Here is an 18,465-nt window from a genome sequence, read left to right on the forward strand (position 1 = left end):
GGGCTCCCTCACAGCCAAAGCTTCTGCAGCACCTCCTACTGGGAGAGCCTGGTACTGCAATCACAGGAGGCTGCTCTGGAGCTCCTGTCATATTCTCTTGCTAGCATTTCATTGTTTTCTCTGGAGGTTTTATTTCTGCATCGCCCAATTATAATTTCTTGAGGCCCCTTACGTGTTTGTTCCTCAAGTTCTGCTTTGTCTGGAGATGACGAATGTGGCTGGGCTTCCTCTCTGCATTGTGCAGTTCCAGCAGGAAAGTCGCGGACTGGAATGACAGGGAAACCACGATCACTTGAGATCATGTTCTGGGAAATAACTCGCCACAGACTGGACACCCAGAGAGCAGTTTGCACCCTAGCACCCAGCGTTTCTGTTGGTAACGCCAGCGCCATCCCCGATCCCACCCCATAACTCCTCTGCCCTCCCACAGCTTAACATTGTATTGCCTTTCTGCTGCACTAACGTCACCGTCAGGGCTTGGTCTAGGATGCTGTCTCCATTTGATAGATGGGGAAGCGAGTAGAGGTGAGACGCAGTGACACACCGAAGGCCATACTGCAATCACTGGCAGAGTGGGGAAGAGAGCCCATTTCTTGACTCTGTATTCAGTCCTCTAGATTAGAACAAAGCCAGGCTTCCTCAATCTGTCCCTGCAGACCCAGGATCCAGCCTGTTGCTCTCTGCCCAAGCAGCTGTTTTAAAGGGAAAACATTTCAAGTGGAAAAATACAGCGGCTCTTCTTACCTGGAAAACCACCACCACCGCGCACTGCAAAACAAACATCAGAGAGTGAGATAAGGACCCTCAGCCCCCTGAAGAGAAGTATCCCCCTCCCACCTTTTCCCCACTGTCCCAGTCCTGCTCTCAGCCCCTTTAGAAAGAAGCCTTTTGCTGTCATATTATGTCCCAGATGGCTGTCCCCCTCTCCTCCACTGAATGGTGCTGGGACTCTGCTATTTCTAGCCTGCTGGGACAGCAGGGTGAGACCCGTAAAATTATTACCCTGCAGATTTGCTGGTCTCTTATTGGATAGAAAGACTATGGGGTGGGCTGCTGCCTGTTAGATGTGAAAACAGTATCTAAGCTCCTCCTACTAGAGAACAAACCCCGCCCTTCCCTTGGTAGAACTCGAGTGTCTATTCAATCCCACCGTCTCCTTATACCCCAAGCAGTATAATCCATTGGCTCTTCATTCAGCAATCCTGTTATGCTTTCTTTCGGTTCAGCTGATCCGTCCTCTTTGTAAAGGCCGTCACCAGCCCCTCATAAGGACAACATCACCCAGCTTCCCCCTGTGACACTGCACCCCATAATGCTTTATATAAATATGCTTATGAGTGTAAACATGACATAACTGGAATATGTTTATGCTAGATATGCCATGTGACATATCTTTGCAAAGGTTCTGATCTACTGAATATATCCATCCTTTTGTATGCATGTATTGTTTTTATATCTGAAGTTATGAGCATTGGCTCTATGCTTGTATTTAAAGTGTTTGCTGTAGGAAGCACATAACGCAGATTTTGTCAACATAGTGTGAAGCGATTATTAAAGTAATTGGGAGTCTTTAACTAACAATGGACTTTGGACGTCAATCCACATCTGAGATTTCCTGGGATTTCAAACTAACATGTAAAAAATGGCGTCGGCTTGCAAAAAGCAGAATCATTCATAGACATGTGACTTGCCCAGGTGGCTACAGACTCCACCTTGTCGCTGTGATGTTGCACAAGAGAGACTATAAAAGGCCCTGGAAACCCCTCCATTTTGTCTTAAATCCTACTTTATACAGAGTAAAACGGATTTATTTGGGGTTTGGATCCCATTGGGAACTGGGTATCTGGGTGTTGGAGACAGGAGCACTTCTTAAGCCATTTTCAGTTAAGTCTGCAGTTTTTGGGGGACGTGGTTCAGACCTGGGTCTGTGTTTGCAGCAGGCTAGTGTGTCTGGCTCAACAAGACAGGGTACTGAAGTCCCAAGCTGCCAGGGAAAGCAGGCTCAGAGGTAGTCTCAGCACATTAGGTGGCAGTCCCAAGGGGGTTTCTGTGATCTAACCGGTCACACCCCCCCAGCCCCCAATCACCCACTCTCCTGGCCACCTGTAGCGGGCCAGTTAGCCCACTCCTGAAAAAGAAGGAGAAAGGGTACGCTGATTGGGAAAGCAGCCACAGCTGGGGCCGTGCCCCAATCAGGCCACAGCTAGCCCTATAAAAGGGCTGGAAGAGTCCTCTCTCCAGCCTTGACAGGAGAAGGACTAGGCTGCCTAGGGCCAGGCCAGAAGATCTGGGGAGCTCCAGCCTGGCAAATCCCCAGGCTGCAGGCCTTGCTAAAGGCCAAACAGGTACTGGGGTTGCAGAGGCTATAGCCAGGGGTTAGGAGGAGGCAGCTGGTCCGACACTCCCCTCCAGCCCCCTTGCCAATGATGAGTGGCCTTTTACAGACTGCAGTCTGCCCCAGTGAGTGGGGGCTAGATAATGACTGGCAGTAGCCACTGAGGCAAGGTGGGGATTGAGGGTTGGGGGTTCCCCTGGGAGGGTACTGAGGAGGGCAGAACTCCAGGGTAAGGGGCACTGGGGTCTGGGAGGGAAACTGGGGCCTGAGGCAGTTGAATCACTGGCCAGCAGAGGGTGCTCTGAGCTGGAATTGAGCTAATTCCTGGGATAACCAGCAGGAGGTGCCGCATGGGTGAGTCTTCACTTTGCTACATCATCCCATCCAGTCCTATCTCCTGGACTCTTTTCCCATCATTGCCCAGCACTTACAGCGTAGCAGCAGATCGATAGTGCCGTGATTGGTCACCCCTTGGTGCTGCAGACTCCTGGCATCTTCCAGCTGTCTGCCTCCGAATATCAGTCTAATCTGGTCAACAGTGCCATCAAAAATACCATGTTCAATCAGCTTCCTCTTCAGATCCGCCACGGTGTCATCCCAACACACATCCAGGGCACTCTTTGTGCCAGTTAACTCTTTAATAAAGATTGTGCCGTGTGCCCCGTCCGTGGCTGCAGAGCTCTGAGTGGGTCTGTGCTCCATAATGTCTGAGCCCTGCGTTATGGAGATGCACAGACCCGGAGAGTGGATTCCTCTGAGCCCCCCCTTCTTTCTCTGGATTTAGGGATCTTCTCTGCCCCCAGCAGAGCTCCAACTCCCAGGGACTCTGTCTGAAGCAAGCCGTCGGCTGGCCGGCCTTTCCTGCCAGGCCCCAGCTCAGCTCTCGGCTGCTTCCGGAGAAACTGAAACTCCCAGCTGGCCAGGAGCCCAGGCCTCGGAGCCTGGCGGGTGTTTCTGCGGCTGCGCTGTGCAGGGCTCCCAGGGGGATTGTGGCTTCAAACAAAACCCGGGGGCTGCTGGCATTTTCTCCTGTGTTGCGTAGCCCCCGTTTTTGTAATCCGCCCCATGTAGGCCCCTCTTCATTTCCCCCACTTCTCATGTTAACCCTCCCTTATGTCTTGCCTCTGCTCCTCTCTCCTGCTTCCTAGAGGTTGTCGGGTTCTCTCTTCTCTCCCTGCTCCTCTCCTCTGGCCTGCAGAAGCTGAGAAGTAATTTCCTTCCTCTTCCCCCTCCCTGAAATCCCCCCCCCCCCCGCCGTTCTGGTCCTCCCCTCCTCCAATGTTCTTCCCCCTTCATCTCCCCCAGGTCTTACCTTTGTTCTCAGTCCCCCTCCCTCCTTCCACCGGTGTCTCATCACTGGCCCGAGGGCAATGTCCGGTGGTGGTGTTGTAGCAGCGTGAGGGTTGAAGGATATTGGAGTGACCGGGGTGGGGACGCTGTTAATCTCTTGTATTGGACCAAGGGGGTGGGGACGCTGTTAATCTCTTGTATTGGACCAACTCCCGTTGGTGTGAGAGACAAGCTTTTGAGATCACAGATTCAGGTCTGGGAAAGGTACTGAGGGGGTCACAGCTAAACACAAGTTCAGACAGTTCAGGGGAAGGGACCTTTTCCCCTTTTGCTCCTCTCCCGAATTGGAGAATTTGCTCCTCTCTCTCCTTCCCCCACCTGAGGGACCCCTTCTCCACCCTGGGCAGCTGGGAGGCTGAGCTCTCAGGGCCACTGACAGGGAGACAGTGGGGGGCCCTGGGGGAGGGGTGGCTGCAGGAGCCTGGCTGCCTGTACCCGCTGCCCCCCAGTTCCTGTGATCAGGACCCTGGCTGCACTCAGCCACGCCAGGCCCAGAGGCTTCTCTTTAATTACCTTTGTGATCCCAATACCCCAAGGGCGTTCGCAGTGCAGCAGCTGCAGTGCCCTGTAGAGAGCCAGTGCCCCTGGTGCCTGGGCTCCTGCGGGAGCTTGCAGTGATAGTGAGGCAGGAAAGAAGAAAGGTCTCGTGTCTAAAACATCAATTAAATTTAAGCTGTGGCTGCAAACAGTAAAATGCCTTAATATCTAGGTGGTGTTTGCAGGGTGTTCCTGCAGGGCAGAGTTAAGGCTGTCAGGCTGCATTTCCAGAGTTTAACACATCTGGATTCCTTTAAAGTTCCACCTTGACTCTGAATTTCCATGTTTATAAGGCCTGTTTGCAGATAATTGCAACATCTCTGTAAGGTATTTTACCTTAAATTGCTAACATGTGCTCTCAGCGTTTATTGCATTTTAACATTATTTTTCTCTGGGATTAGGGGAAATGCTTCAAAAATAACACTGCACAGAAATACACCAATTGCACTAAGGTTTCTCCAAGCTTGAGAGACTTCTCTCAGCTGACAGCCCCCTGGCCCCCAGAAATCCAGGGTTCTGTCTGCCATTTGGGAACAAAATGACAAACAATATATTTAAATCAGGAAAATGCACCTCCCCTGCTTTAAATGAATCTAGACAATTGTGGGGCCCGTAATTCCAGGACCATTGTCTCAGCAGCCTGTCCAGAGAGGACCCATAACTCTATTACCCCTCTATTCAATATCGCTTCCTTGATTCCAACACCCCATAGCCCCTGGGGCTACATGACTGAAAGACCTGAGAAGTTGCAGGGCATCTGGAGGGGACCTAAAGGCCTGAGGTTTGGGCAGGTCTGGCTCCCAATAGCCCCTCACCCAAACACAGACAGGAGACAACATGTGGGTGGTTTTCCCTGACCTTTGGGGCATTTCCATTGATGATGCTGTGGCCCTTTAAGGCCACCATACTGCTGTAATTTGGAAATCCAGGTGGAGGATCCTCTGTGCATGTGTTGAGGCTGGCAGGATGTCACCTGACAGAGGTGACTAAAATTTATACACAGGGAGGAGCTGATCTTCCTGGGGTCTTTGGTTCCTCACTAGCTCGAGGAGAGGGAGCAGCCACCCAACATGGAGAACTCTGAGGCGGGGGACACCCTACCTGCCTTCCGTCCTGAGCCCAGGTGTCCCCCAAGACTTCTAAGGGAAGGGTGAGCTAGGGAGGGGCATTGTGTGTAGGATAGTTGGTGTGTCTAAGTGATTTGTACTCTTTGTGCTTTATCTGTTGGGTATAAAACAGCAATTGTGTTAGGTGCTTGTCCAAGTGTCTGTGTGTTTGCTTCACAACTGCCTGTATGCCGCTGAGAGAGAGAGAAAGTGTAAACCAGAAGCTTCCCGCCTTGGGGTGGAGTTCTGGGAAGAGGGTGTGTTTAAGTACAGGGGAGTCTGAAGGGTCAACACTGAGGCCAGGGGCGAGGCAGCTGGAGAGCAGGATCCAGTTCTGAGAAGGGAGCGTTAGATGGCAGATCTGCATGGCAGCAGCATGCCTACAGACCCCAAGACTGGGGCAGTGGCTGGACTCTGTTCAGGCTCTGGAGGTTTAAAACACCCCGGGATTCAGGGAGAGAGGCTTGGATTCCCTCACAGCAGAGCAGGGGGTGACTGGAAGGGGCAGCCCAATCGGAGCTGTGACAGAAGGTAACACAGGTGTGTAGCATTGATACCAGGTTATCTTGGGATTCCCTAGGACAAGAAAGCCCGGCCCTCTACAAGGTGGGGTATCCCCACAGAGCATCCAGGGGTTACACTTTAGATGTAGGAGGGACAGACTCTGCTCAATTTAATTCTTGGAATGATTTTCTTACTGTAACCCAAACAGAAGAGGGGTAGATATGTTTTCTGTGAAAGCTCTCGGGGGAGCAGGAAGGAGACAGCCAGGCCTTAAAGGCCACAGGACAAACCCATCAAGGTGCAGCAAAGTGGCCATTAAAACACTCAGACAATAGCCCCAACCATCACCAGTGGCCTAGCCCAGTACCCCTCCGAGCTGGATGGGCTGGGTTTGGAGAGGAGCCAGCAGGATCTCTCTAGAGACAAAGGAGGACTGTGAAATAGGAAACTGAGTCTCTCCTTGGGTAAAAGGCCGTTTGCTCTACTGAAGAGTGACACTCTGAAAGGCATGGGGATGGTCCCACACAAGAGGGTGGGTGCTGAAAGACTTCTGGGCCAGACCAAGGAGGTCAGCTATAGCCTAGGTTCTCTGGGGCAAGACATGGACAGAAGGCTAATCTGTCAGCTGGATCATGTCAGAACTTTCCTTGTCTTCCTCCTTTTCTGCAACGGAACAGGAAAAACACTTTTCTAAAATTTCAGCTCTCATTTGGATATGAGAAAAAATGATTTATATTTATTTAAAAATGTTCCTCTTTCATTCCAAATAGAGCTTGTTTAACTGAGATCTGCTGTATGTTTGGAAAGATTCAACCCATTCTTCTGTCTCTGGGGAGAAAACGTGCAGAAACCTTGCACAAAGGGGTCTACAAGGTACTGATGGCCAGGAGCCTAAGACCCCTATTTTGTCTAGAGGGTAGAGGACAGAAGGATCTGCTCCCCCAGACTGTGAGTAGGACAAGATGAGAGCAGGTAGATCCCAAGAAGAAATGCTGAGAGACCAAGGAAGAGTGAGAGGTAGAGGTGGCCTAAAGGACACAGTAATGAAAAGCTGCTCATATCAGAATAGCTTTATGTTGCTGCATAAGTAACAAAGATAAGAATAAAAACAACAAGAACAAAGCCTGTGCCTATGGGAAGGGGCGGTTCAGGCAGGAAAGCAGGATCAGGCCCAGACAAGCAGGCAGGCAACAGAGTGAGAAATTAACTCTGCAGAGGCTGGAGGGAATTAAGCAGTTGAACCTTGTGCAAATGTTAACAGAATGCATCGGAATGCATCCGATGAAGTGAGCTGTAGCTCACAAAAGCTTATGCTCAAATTTTTTAGTCTCTAAGGTGCCACAAGTACTCCTTTTCTTTTTGCAAATACAGACTAACACAGCTGCTACTCTGAAACAAAGTCTTATAGAAAAAGAATTATTGGTTTCTTTGCAGCCATTCTGAAGGAAAAATGGGCCCTTTTCCAAAAGAATGTTTTCCAAAAGTCTGGCAAAAAGACAGTCTGCTTTGAATCATTTGACTGAACAATTTAGTCAAATTTGCCAAAAGAATATAAGGGGTTTCTATTGGAACTTACCTGACCCCAAATATATACCAATGTAATCTATGTACAGCTGTGTAAACATTAAAGCAGTGTAAGGGATGTGAAGGAGAGTATGTTTGTGTGTATAGATATACTGTTTCAGAGGAACAGCCGTGTTAGTCTGTATTCGCAAAAAGAAAAGGAGGACTTGTGGCACCTTAGAGACTAACCAATTTATTTGAGCATGAGCTTTCGTGAGCTACAGCTCACTTCATCGGATGCATACCATGGAAACTGCAGCAGACTTTATATACACACAGAGAATATGAAACAATACCTCCTCCCACCCCACTGTCCTGCTGGTAACAGCTTATCTAAAGTGATCAACAGGTGGGCCATTTCCAGCACAAATCCAGGTTTTCTCACCCTCCACACCCCCCCCCCCCCCCCAAATTCACTCTCCTGCTGGTGCTAGCCCATCCAAAGTGACAACTCTTTACATAATCAAGTCGGGCTATTTCCTGCATAAATCCAGGTTTTCTTACATCCCCCCCCAGCCCCATACACACACAAACTCACTCTCCTGCTGGTAATAGCTCATCTAAACTGACCACTCTCCAAGTTTAAATCCAAGTTAAACCAGAACATCGGGGGGGAGGGTAGGAAAAAACAAGAGGAAACAGGCTACCTTGCATAATGACTTAGCCACTCCCAGTCTCTATTTAAGCCTAAATTAATAGTATCCAATTTGCAAATGAATTCCAATTCAGCAGTTTCAATTAAACTGAGCCTTAAGGTGGCTCTGAGTAATCAGACTGTCACTTTGATAAAGGTTCATAGAAACTGTGTGAGCACAAAATAAACTGTTACACATTCAGTAAAAATTGATATGGCTAATGTTATAGAAGTTAAACTATGAAAGGAATGTGTATTTTTCCCAGGACATGTGCAAAGAAATGCAAACAAAACATGCTACTTAACTAAAATCCTATTAGGGCTCTAAAAGGAGCCACAGTAGATTGTTTTCTTCTTCAGATCACTGTTTTGGAAGCAGAAGTTGAAAGTGAAAAGAAATCAACTCAGGTGGAAGCTGACTGTGTATTTGCAAGAATTGGCCAGGACCTGTCACACCACTGGTGGGAAGTGGTGTTGGGATGGTCCCCCACTGGCACAGGCATCCTGAATTCAGCCCTACACAGCCCTACACCCCATCAAGTAATCTTGGGGTGCCAAGTAGTAGTGGTTTTTGTTACCAGCCTAATGACATGCTGGATATGGTGCAAAATCCGGCAATTGCAAGTCCCCCAACAGATGAGTCAGTGGTTACTGCCACCGGCACTTGTACCCCCGGGTAAGGAACATGCCAAACTTGCCACCCCTCCCTCAACTGGGAAAGGAGGCTAAGGCGATAGCTTGTCAGTTGCTACGCTGGTTTGCTAAGTAAGTTTGCTCCGTCTCGGCTGAGAGCCTTGAGCTTTTGTTGGATCTCAACTCAGGTGCATCCAGAAAGGGGGTGACAGCGATCATGTAAAGGCCCCCTTGTGGAAAAGGTGACCTTTAAGGAGGGGAAACTGTACAGGGAGCCTTTGGCAAACCAGTAAAGTGCCTGAAACTACTATGGCTTTTTACTAAAAGCAGCCAAGTCGTCAGGCTTAGCTTAACCAAGGCAGGAGGGGAAGGGGTTTTTTGGGTGCCACAGAGGGCAGCTTGACCCCACTGATACATGCATCTAAGAGCAGGATGTGCCCCAGGAATGTCTATTGGGGCCTCAAGGCTGCAAACTCTGGAAAAACCCATACCTGGTTAATCAATCAGAAGGAGCCTCTTGCTTGCCCATTGGAACTGCTTGCTTAACAAGTTTTCTTTAAGGGACATGTCATTCTATTACTAATGTATAAATAAGGGGGAAAAAGTTTGAGGTAGGGGGACTCTTCAGGACTGGAGTGTCTCTCTCTTTGGATGCATCTTATGTTTCCCAGTGGCCGCTGTGCCACTCAAGAGCCACACTCAGCTTTGGTAATTTTACTAACCTCTTGCGGACATGTGTATAAGTGCTTGAGACTAAAGTTTAGCTTTAAGTGAAAGCACTCTTGTGTTGTCCTGTTTGTGCCAGCCGTCTATCAGTCAGACAGCCGTGCCTCCCCTGATTTATTTCCTGACACCACCTCGCACAGAGTAAAAGTTACCAAGAGCTTTGGGTTGAAAGAACCCCGGGGAACACTTCTGCTCAAAAATAGATGTGATCAAGTAAGGAAAGACTCTCTCAATACATACAGAAAAGGGAGCAGAGAGAAGGTTGCAAACTGCAATCTTAATTTGCAAAAAGAAAAGGTGTACTTGTGGCACCTTAGAGACTAACAAATTTATTTGAGCATAAGCTTTCTTGAGCTATAGCTACCATGTCAAGGTTCCTTCCCCACTCTGAACTCTAGGGTACAGATGTGGGGACCTGCATGAAAAACCCCCTAAGCTTATTTTTACTAGCTTAGGTTAAAACTTCCCCAAGGTACAAACTATTTTACCTTTTGCCCTTGGCCTTTATTGCTGCCACTACCAAGCATCTAACAGATTATATAAACAGGGAAAAAGCATGCTTGGAAACATCTCCCCCCACCAAACCCTACACCCCCTTTCCTGGGGAACGCTTGATAAAAATCCTCACCAATTTGCTTTTTCATTGTTCTTAAGATCCAAGGGTTTGGGTCTGTGTTCACCTATGCAATCAGGTTCTTAAAAAGAATTTTAATTGAGGGAAAAAAAACAATCACCTCTGTAAAATCAGGATGGTAAATACCTTACAGGGTAATCAGATTCAAAACATAGAGAATTCCTCTAGGCAAAACCTTAAGTTACAAAAAGACACAAACAGGAATACACACTGAATGCATCTGATGAAGTGAGCTGTAGCTCATGAAAGCTTATGCTCAAATAAATTGGTTAGTCTCTAAGGTGCCACAAGTACTCCTTTTCTTTTTGCAAATACAGACTAACATGGCTGCTACTCTGAAACCAATCTTAATTCTGGCATTCTCCAATTAGCGGGAGATTGACTTTGCAACCTTAACACTGTTCTTTTAATGTGTGTGTTTTCCATAGTAATAACAGGCTATAGGATCTACAGACAATGTGGGGTGGCTCCTGGGGTTCTTGCAGTGATCATGTGGTCGCAGCCACTATAGCTAATGTTGAGTTCTAGCTGCCAACCTAATCCCCTCATTCCCTCGCTCAGTTTTCATTTTAACCTGGACTCTCTTGTGCTCCAGCGTGACATTTTGTAAAGAAGATTTTTCACTGCTCGGAAGCTCAGTTATACATGGAATATCCCAGGGTGGGGAATGTGGCTGCTGGAGAGAACAGCACCTCTTAGGGGTGCTGAGGGGACCTGGCCTTTAGCTTCAGGAATCACTATGCTGCTGAGTGGTGTGGATATCACACCACGGCAAGCCTGGCCCTGAGCTATTCCTACCTGTCCGCTGCTGCAGATGGTGCCCCGTGAAGCTTGGTCACACCAACAATATAGTTCTCTTCATTTTTGCCTCCTGCTTGAGCCTCCCACGACAGATGAGGTATCTGTGCTGTGAGACCCCCCTATCCATTGGGGTCCCACCCACATGCCTCCTGTTAGCTAGTGCTGTGCATCCCTCGGGAGCTCAACTCTCTCTCCCTGGGTACGTGCCCCAGCCCATCACGCACCACTATTAAAAACACAAGAAAACCTGGCTGCTGAGGTGCCTTCTATTTCAGTGACAGTCAGCGTGTAGGCCTTTGCCCTCTCCTCTCTGAACGATGCCATGCTGCCTGGTGTTTCACTGTGTGCTTGGCTGTTTGGGTGTATTGATGTGGTTCATTCTCACTCTATGGTCGTGCAGTGTCCCAGCAATCTTGGTGTTGGGCTCACTGTAGAAATAGGATTGTTGTTTTACCTTCTTGAGTGAGTGGTCATTGGGTATCAGGTAGAGGTGGAGAGTTATGTCTGCAGCCCTGAGTGCCCGGTAGATCAGTGTTGGGGACACTGGGGCATGGCCACTAGGTAACTCGAGGGGATGGAAGACCACGAGTGTCGATGAAGCCCCCTCGCACTAGGCCCAAGTGTCCTTGGCCCCCCCGCCTGGAGGCACACACAGCAGTTATGCTGAGAATCTGCAACAGTATGTTGCAGAGTCAGACTGCCTGAAACTAAGCAAGGCCAAACAGGGGAGATATGGAAGAACAATGCTGAATAAAGCAGCTTTATGTATAGTTTAACAAATGATACAGAGAATCAGGGAACTAGCTGGGAACTGGATTGGCTGGCTATATGGATACTTGGGGCAGCTTGCTATTGAATAAGTATGCTGGGAAAAAGGATGTATAAAAGCCTGTGTAACTTCCTGCTCGGTGTGCAGGATTTGAGATTTTATTCTCCCTGTACCTTTTTGCAGCTGCAAATAAACTTTTCTGCTTCTCCACCCCATTGTGATTATTGGGTGTAGCACACCGGGTAACGAACCAACTCAAGCTGTTGTTCAGCCTCTCGGCACTGGGTGCCGGCAACAGCTTTTGGCGTCCCTGGGTGGGCGACGAGGCTGCAATTTAGCCTTGCCCGGACCCCTCCTGGAGGTCGAGGATTGCGGAGAGAACCGACGCCCAGCGCGCACTGGTGAGTTCATCGGGGGCCTCGGAGGAGACGCGATTTGATCGACCCCAGAGAGCACAACGGTGCAACGCACTCATATAGTGGAGAAGCTGTTGTGGACGGCGGTGAAGAATCGGTCCCTTAGACATGGGGGAGGAGCAGCTGCAGGCCATGGTGAAGAACCGGTCCCTTGGATAAAGTAGGAACCTTTTAAAATCCGGATTATATGCTCTGTTGGAACCTGGGGATGCCCAGAGTTACCCTGTAGGTATGGGACAGGGACAGGGCTCAGAGGTTAGGGCACGGTGTACGCCCCTAGAGTGCATTCTAGCAAACTGGAAGGTATTTGGTGCGGATCCGATGACTAAGAGCCAATTAAAACGATTCTGTACAGTTGACTGGCCTCAATATCAACTAGAGGACCAGGAGTGGTGGCCACCAGGAGGGTCAATTAATTACAACACGATCCTTCAGTTACTCCTGTTCTGTCAGAGAACAAGGAAATGGAATGAACATATGTATGCGCATTTGTCTCTGACTTTATGTACTCGACCAGATATTTTACAGCGCTGTAATCTGACTCCGACTGGTTCGGTAGTAGCTAATGTTAGTCCCCAGACCCCCACCTCCACTGTAATGGCAGAGCCGGTGTCCCCTTCGGCCCCCACACCCTCACCTTATAAGGGTAGGATGCCTCGGGTTACAGAGATTGCCCCCTCGGTGGGACTCTATCCTTTGCTTACCGAGACTGTTGTGGCTTGCCCAGGGGCAGATGGACGTCAGGCTACCACTATGCAAGTTTAAACCCATGTGCCATTCAATCCAATAGACTTAGCAGCTTTTAAAACACAGGCTAGGGAATTCTCAACAAACCCAAACAGGTTTATTTCAGTCTTTGAGGGGTGCCTCAGTAGTCACAAGCCGATTGAGACGACTGTAATATCCTCCTGAGAACCCTGTTGTCTGAGGTGGAGAGGGATCAGGTTACAGCTAAGGCAAGGGGAGCGTCAGCGTTCAAGCAAAAAAAAAGAGAGGAATCTATCTGTCAAGTTCCTCTCCAAATAATTGTAAGCGGCTCAGGGCATTTCTGGGTATGGCAGGCTTTTGCAGGATATGGATCCCAGAGTTTGGACTGTGGGCTAAACCCCTGTACGACTGTAAAAGGAGTGGATCTACCCCTTCTATTGGACCCCAGAGGCTGATAGGGCATTTAAAATCCTGAAAAGAAAATTGATGGAAGCCCCAGCTCTGGACCTGCCGGATCTCTCTAACCGTTTCAGTTGTATGTACATGAACGAAGGGGGGTGGCCCTAGGAGTGCTTACACAGCTGTTAGGAGCATGGAGACGTCCCGTGGCTTATTTTTCTAAGCAATTGGATCAGGTTGCAAAGGGTTGGCCAGCATGTTTACGGGTGGTCACAGCTACTGCCCTATTGCTTGAGGAAGCGGAGAAGCTAACATTGGGAGGGGTTATGCAAATCTATACTCCCCACATGGTCCGAACCTTATTGGATGCAAAGGGAGGGCTTTGGCTCACCCAGGCTCGGATTGCTCGGTACCAGGCTAAGCTGTTAGAGAACTCTGAAGTCACCTTACAGCCTTGCCCCTCCCTTAACCCAGCCACTCTCTTGCCAGAAACAGAGGAACAGAAACATGACTGTTTAGAGATCATAGATGTCCAGTACTCCAGCCATCTGGATTTAAAGGAGGTACCCCTCCCAAATGCAGATTGAGTGGTACACTGATGGTAGCAGTACTGTAATAAATGGGCAAAGGAGGGCGGGTTATGCTGTTGTGAAAGGAGGGATGGCTCCATTCCCCAGAAGGGAAGGTCCTCTTACCAAAGGGCCTAATCCAGCCAGTGCTGCAGAAACTACATCAAACCACTCATGCTGGCAGGGAAGCACTTATCCAACTAATGGGAAAATACTTTATCACTTCCGGACTCCGACCCCTGGCTGCCCAGGTACAAGCGGACTGCTTAGTCTGCCAAAAGAATAACCCCCGACCGGGACATCCTGTGCCACCAGCTGCCCTAGAACCCACTCCGGGCCCCGGACAAGTGTGGCAAATAGACTTTACTGAGTTTCCCCGGACCCAAGGGTTCAAATATCTCCTTGTCATAGTGGATCGGTTCAGCGGATGGCCAGAAGCCTTCCCATGCCGTAACTGCACTGCCAGAACAGTGGCCCTCAAGTTTAAGGAGATCGTTCCTCGCTTTGGACTCCCCCTGTGGATGGAATCTGACAATGGGACACACTTCACGTCAAAAATCATTCAAAGCATCTCACATGCCTTACAGATCCCCTGGAAACTCCATATTACCCTGGAGACCGCAAGCCAGTGGTGTAGTGGAGCATACCAATCAGACCCTTAAATGGCATCTCTCAAAAGTGTGCCAAGAAGCCTCACTGCGATGGCCTGATGCTTTGCCCCTCGTCATACTCCGTATCCGCATTCTCCCAAAGGGTAGATTAGGGCTCAGTCCCTTTAAAATTATGTTTGAAAGGGCATGGCCTATGAATGGCACCCCGGTTCTGTCAGGGAAATGGGAATTGGGTAATGGTTTTTGTCACAGAACATTTGTTCCCTGTCTGCTGTTCTCTTGTCTCTTCACAGGTATACCAAGGATTCCCAGCCTCTCCCCTTGGACACTCCCGTCCACTCCTTACAGCCCAGTGACTCTGTACTTGTTCGCACCTGGAAAGACAAGCCTCTCCAGGAAAAGTGGAAAGGACCCTATAGCGTCCTGCTGATCTCCCATACAGCGGCAAAGATCGAGGGACACAAGAACTGGATCCATCACTCTCGTCTGAAGGCAGTAACCGCCCCCTCGTCAGCAGGACAGTGGACCGTCCAACCTGCTGACTCCTCATCTAGTGACGATCTCAGGCTAAAACTACTGTTTAAAAGACACAAATAGCGGGCACTTTAATGCTAAAATGGGCCCACCCAGGTACTGGAGACCCTGGGTTGGGAAGACTCTGGCCATAATTAATTGGGTAACATTGTTATTCTCTGTATTGGTATTTCCAAACTGTGCATATCGGGAGCATAACTCCTTTGTTTTGCTTGCGCACCATGTTGCTACTTTAACAAACCAGACTGATTGCTGGGTATGTGCTCCAACTCCACTATCCCCCAAAACGAGAATGCCCCTTGACATGCTGCCCTTGACCCTAGCAAAATTAGCCACCACCAAAGAGCAGGAAAGAATGGACTCGCCGTTCTGGAATAAGACCTCTTTACAGCAGGCCACCTATCAGGACCAGGAGTATTCAGTTGCCGTACGCACTGAGGAAGTATTATGTTTTACCCGAAACCAATCTGATCACTATGGGCATTCTGTGGGAAAAAGCTCCTGTGTTATTACACAGTGGGCTGATGGGTATTGGATAAAGACCAACAGGGGAGGCCAACAGAGTGTGGGTGTAATGGTTCCTCCCCTTTTAGGGAAACACTTACAAATAATCTTACCACAAAAAAAGGGGTTTGGAAATGTAACTTGCTGTCCAGTTAATATCTCCAATGTAGCAAGCCAATGGTGCGTTTGTAGTGGTCCCTATGGCGAGTGTAATTTGAACAGCACAATTAGAAATGCCCCCACTTGTACCCAATCAGGAGGATGGGATGCCCCCTTAGGGGCATATAAATTGTTTAAAAAAGCAGCCAAAGCAGCCTTGAATATTCCAGGAATCCCCTTAAACAGTCCTTACTGGGCCCTACAGGGTCACTATTTTGTATGTGGCCGAAAGGCTTACAAGGTGCTGCCAGCCAACTGGACAGGTAGCTGTTATATAGCTCATGGAGTTCCTCATCTTTCCATAACTGCCACACTGCCCAAAGGAAAGATTAGAAATGCCCGAGACACCTCTGTTGAGTCATGAGAAAAGACCCTGCGGCGACTGACTAAGGCATTGGAGGGCAATATGAAGAATCCCCTCACAACCGAGAAGCTTGTAGGGTGCTCTGTACTGGGAATAGCGACACTGTTTACTGGGCCAGCCATGGCATGCATAGGCTGCTATACTGTAAGGCTGCAGATGGTACTTAAGAAGGTGGCCTTAGAGTTAAAAAACTCGGTTAGTAATTTAGGGTCAGCAGTAAAAACTTTAAATAAAGAGGTACAGCAGCTCAGGACGTTTTCCCTCCAAAACAGGCTGGCTTTGGACTATCTCTTGGCATCCCAAGGAGGGGTTTGTGCCCTCATCGGGCCCCGATCTTGTGTATATGTAAATGATAGCAGTTATAAAATCTATAAAGAGGTGGTACAGGCTGAGGCCCATGCCCGAGCCAGAGCACAGGTTGCCTATACTGCCCCCAAGAGCGATTGGTTGCAAACCTTGTTTTCAGGCTGGGGTTTGTCGTCTTGGCTTGGTGGTTTATTTAGCCTGCTATTGAAAATTCTCTTTCCTGTATTGCTTGTATTACTGGTATTATGCTGTGCAGTATCATGTGTCAGGGCCCTTTTGCAAAAGTTAATGTCATTCTCTTCAGGGCTATCACAAAGTGCTTATGCAAAGTCATATTGTAAAGAAATAAGTAGCCCAAGTGAGAAAACTCAGAGCCAAGGCTGTTGAGTGTTCTCAAAGGGGGGAGTTGTTGGGGACACTGGGGCATGGCCACTAGGTAACTCGAGGGGATGGAAGACCACGAGTGTCGATGAAGCCCCCTCGCACTAGGCCCAGGTGTCCTTGGCCCCCCCTCCTGCCTGGAGGCACTCGCAGCAGTTATGCTGAGAATCTGCAACAGTATGTTGCAGAGTCAGACTGCCTGAAACTAAGCAAGGCCAAACAGGGGAGATATGGAAGAACAATGCTGAATAAAGCCGCTTTATGTATAGTTTAACAAATGATACAGAGAATCAGGGAACTGGCTGGGAACTGGATTGGCTGGCTATATGGATACTTGGGGCAGCTTGCTATTGGATAAGTATGCTGGGAAAAAGGATGTATAAAAGCCTGTGTAACTTCCTGCTCGGTGTGCAGGATTTGAGATTTTATTCTCCCTGTACATTTTTGCAGCTGCAGATAAACTTTTCTGCTTCTCCACCCCGTTGTGATTATTGGGTGTAGCACACTGGGTAACGAACCAACTCAAGCTGTTGTTCAGCCTCTCGGCACTGGGTGCCGGCAACATCAGCACAAGGGAATGGATGGGAATAAATGTTATGGTCGAACGTATCTTTCTCCAAAGCACGCCGAGCTGGGAGAAGCTGGGATTCTCCAGGACAGCATGGAAGACATGGACTCTCGCTGGAGTTTCCACGGTTACGTGGCCAGCTTCAAAATGGGCGATTTTGCATGAACTTAAATCCCCTCCATCTGCAGATGGGATAGTGAGGAGAATGAGATTGAAACACCCTGAGCTGGCAGCACCTGTACAATGACTTACACCAACACACAACAGCCATCCCAGACGCCTTACAGGTATAAACAACCGCAGGCCATGCGCAGCCCTGCCATCGACTCAGCTGCAGAGACGGATGGAGTGAGGAGAAGGGGAAGGGAAGCAACGAGAGGGAGGGGAGGAAGAACAGACTGTGAGAAAGCCAGCTGAGACAGGGCTGTCCGTAAATATTGTGGTGCTGTGTGCATCCCCCTGCCCCAAAGGGGGAGCTGGCCCCAGGCCTCCACAGGGGGTGGGGCTGTGCCCAAGGTCTGTGGGGTGGGGGGGCAGGAGCAGGCTTGGGGGGCAGAGGAGAAGCCACCCCCCAGTATGAGCCGGTGGAGCAGAGCGGGTTGGGCCGTGTTGCTCCACTTCCTGCCGCCTGGTGAGTGCACGGCAGGCCAGACCCCTGCTGCAGTCCCCTGGGATGTAGCTCCGGGGAAGGGGTGGAGTGGAGGTGGGGCTGGAGCGGAGCAGGGGTGGGGGCTATGGGGAAGGGGTGGAGTGTGCATGGCGCGGGAGCGGAGGCAGCTTTCCTGGCCGACTCAGCCAGCCGGGGATCAGGCTGGCCCCTGGAGCAGCAGGCAGCTGCATAGGGCACCAGGAAATTTGCGGCAATTTGCTGCCCCAAATTTCCTGGTGCCTAGTTTGCATATGGTTAAGGATGGCCCTGGGGTGAGGGCTGGGAGAAGGGTACCCACGGAAGGGGTCATAGGGGAGGCTTAAGAGACAGGAGGGATAACAAAAGCACAGCGAGAAGGCAACCAAAGGGAGGGAATCGAAACAAGTGACGCTGCCCCCTGAGTAGGAGAGACAAGGGGAAGCCATGGGTCTGGGCACAGGGCATGGCCAGCGAGAGGAGAGCTGGAGAGCTGGAGGAAGGAAGCACGGAAGCAGCTGGGAGGGCTCCTAGATATCACACACAAGAGTTCCCCTGAAGGGAACCACCGGCCCAGGGAGTGATGGCAGGAAATGAAGCTTGTGAGATCCAGACAGGAAAATGGAGAGGTGGAGGGCCAGGGAAGGGAGAACCAAGGGCAGGGACACAGTGGACGAAATCTCTTGGCCTTCTCCCCAGCCCAGCCTGCCTGCTGGGTGTGCACTGGGC

At 49.7% G+C, this 18,465-nt stretch overlaps 1 protein-coding gene and 1 long non-coding RNA gene across 5 annotated transcripts in view; one reads left to right on the forward strand and one right to left on the reverse strand.

The window, feature by feature from the left end:
* LOC125622874 (caspase recruitment domain-containing protein 8-like) overlaps positions 1-5,881 on the reverse strand; it is a 33,284-nt gene extending 27,403 nt beyond the window's left edge. Inside the window, exons 1-4 of one of the 4 annotated variants that reach the window (XM_048821418.2) lie at positions 3,648-5,881; positions 2,767-2,863; positions 745-768; positions 173-265 (exon numbers count right to left, since the gene is read on the reverse strand). In XM_048821418.2, coding sequence (XP_048677375.1) covers positions 173-265; positions 745-768; positions 2,767-2,863; positions 3,648-3,689 — 256 coding nt within the window. In that variant the 5' untranslated portion in view covers positions 3,690-5,881. Of the gene's footprint in view, positions 1-172; positions 266-744; positions 769-2,766; positions 3,475-3,647 lie in introns of those variants that run through there. The other 3 variants (XM_048821417.2, XM_048821416.2, XM_048821419.2) reach the window with 3 other exon arrangements.
* Positions 5,882-10,335: 4,454 nt separating this feature from the next.
* LOC125622876 (uncharacterized) lies at positions 10,336-17,020 on the forward strand. Its single transcript, XR_012665147.1, has 2 exons — positions 10,336-12,168; positions 14,589-17,020. It is a non-coding gene; the product is annotated as an uncharacterized LOC125622876 (long non-coding RNA).
* Positions 17,021-18,465: the final 1,445 nt, after the last annotated feature.

The sequence above is a fragment of the Caretta caretta genome, chromosome 15, assembly GCF_965140235.1.
Source record: "Caretta caretta isolate rCarCar2 chromosome 15, rCarCar1.hap1, whole genome shotgun sequence".
Lineage (NCBI taxonomy): Eukaryota > Metazoa > Chordata > Testudines > Cheloniidae > Caretta > Caretta caretta.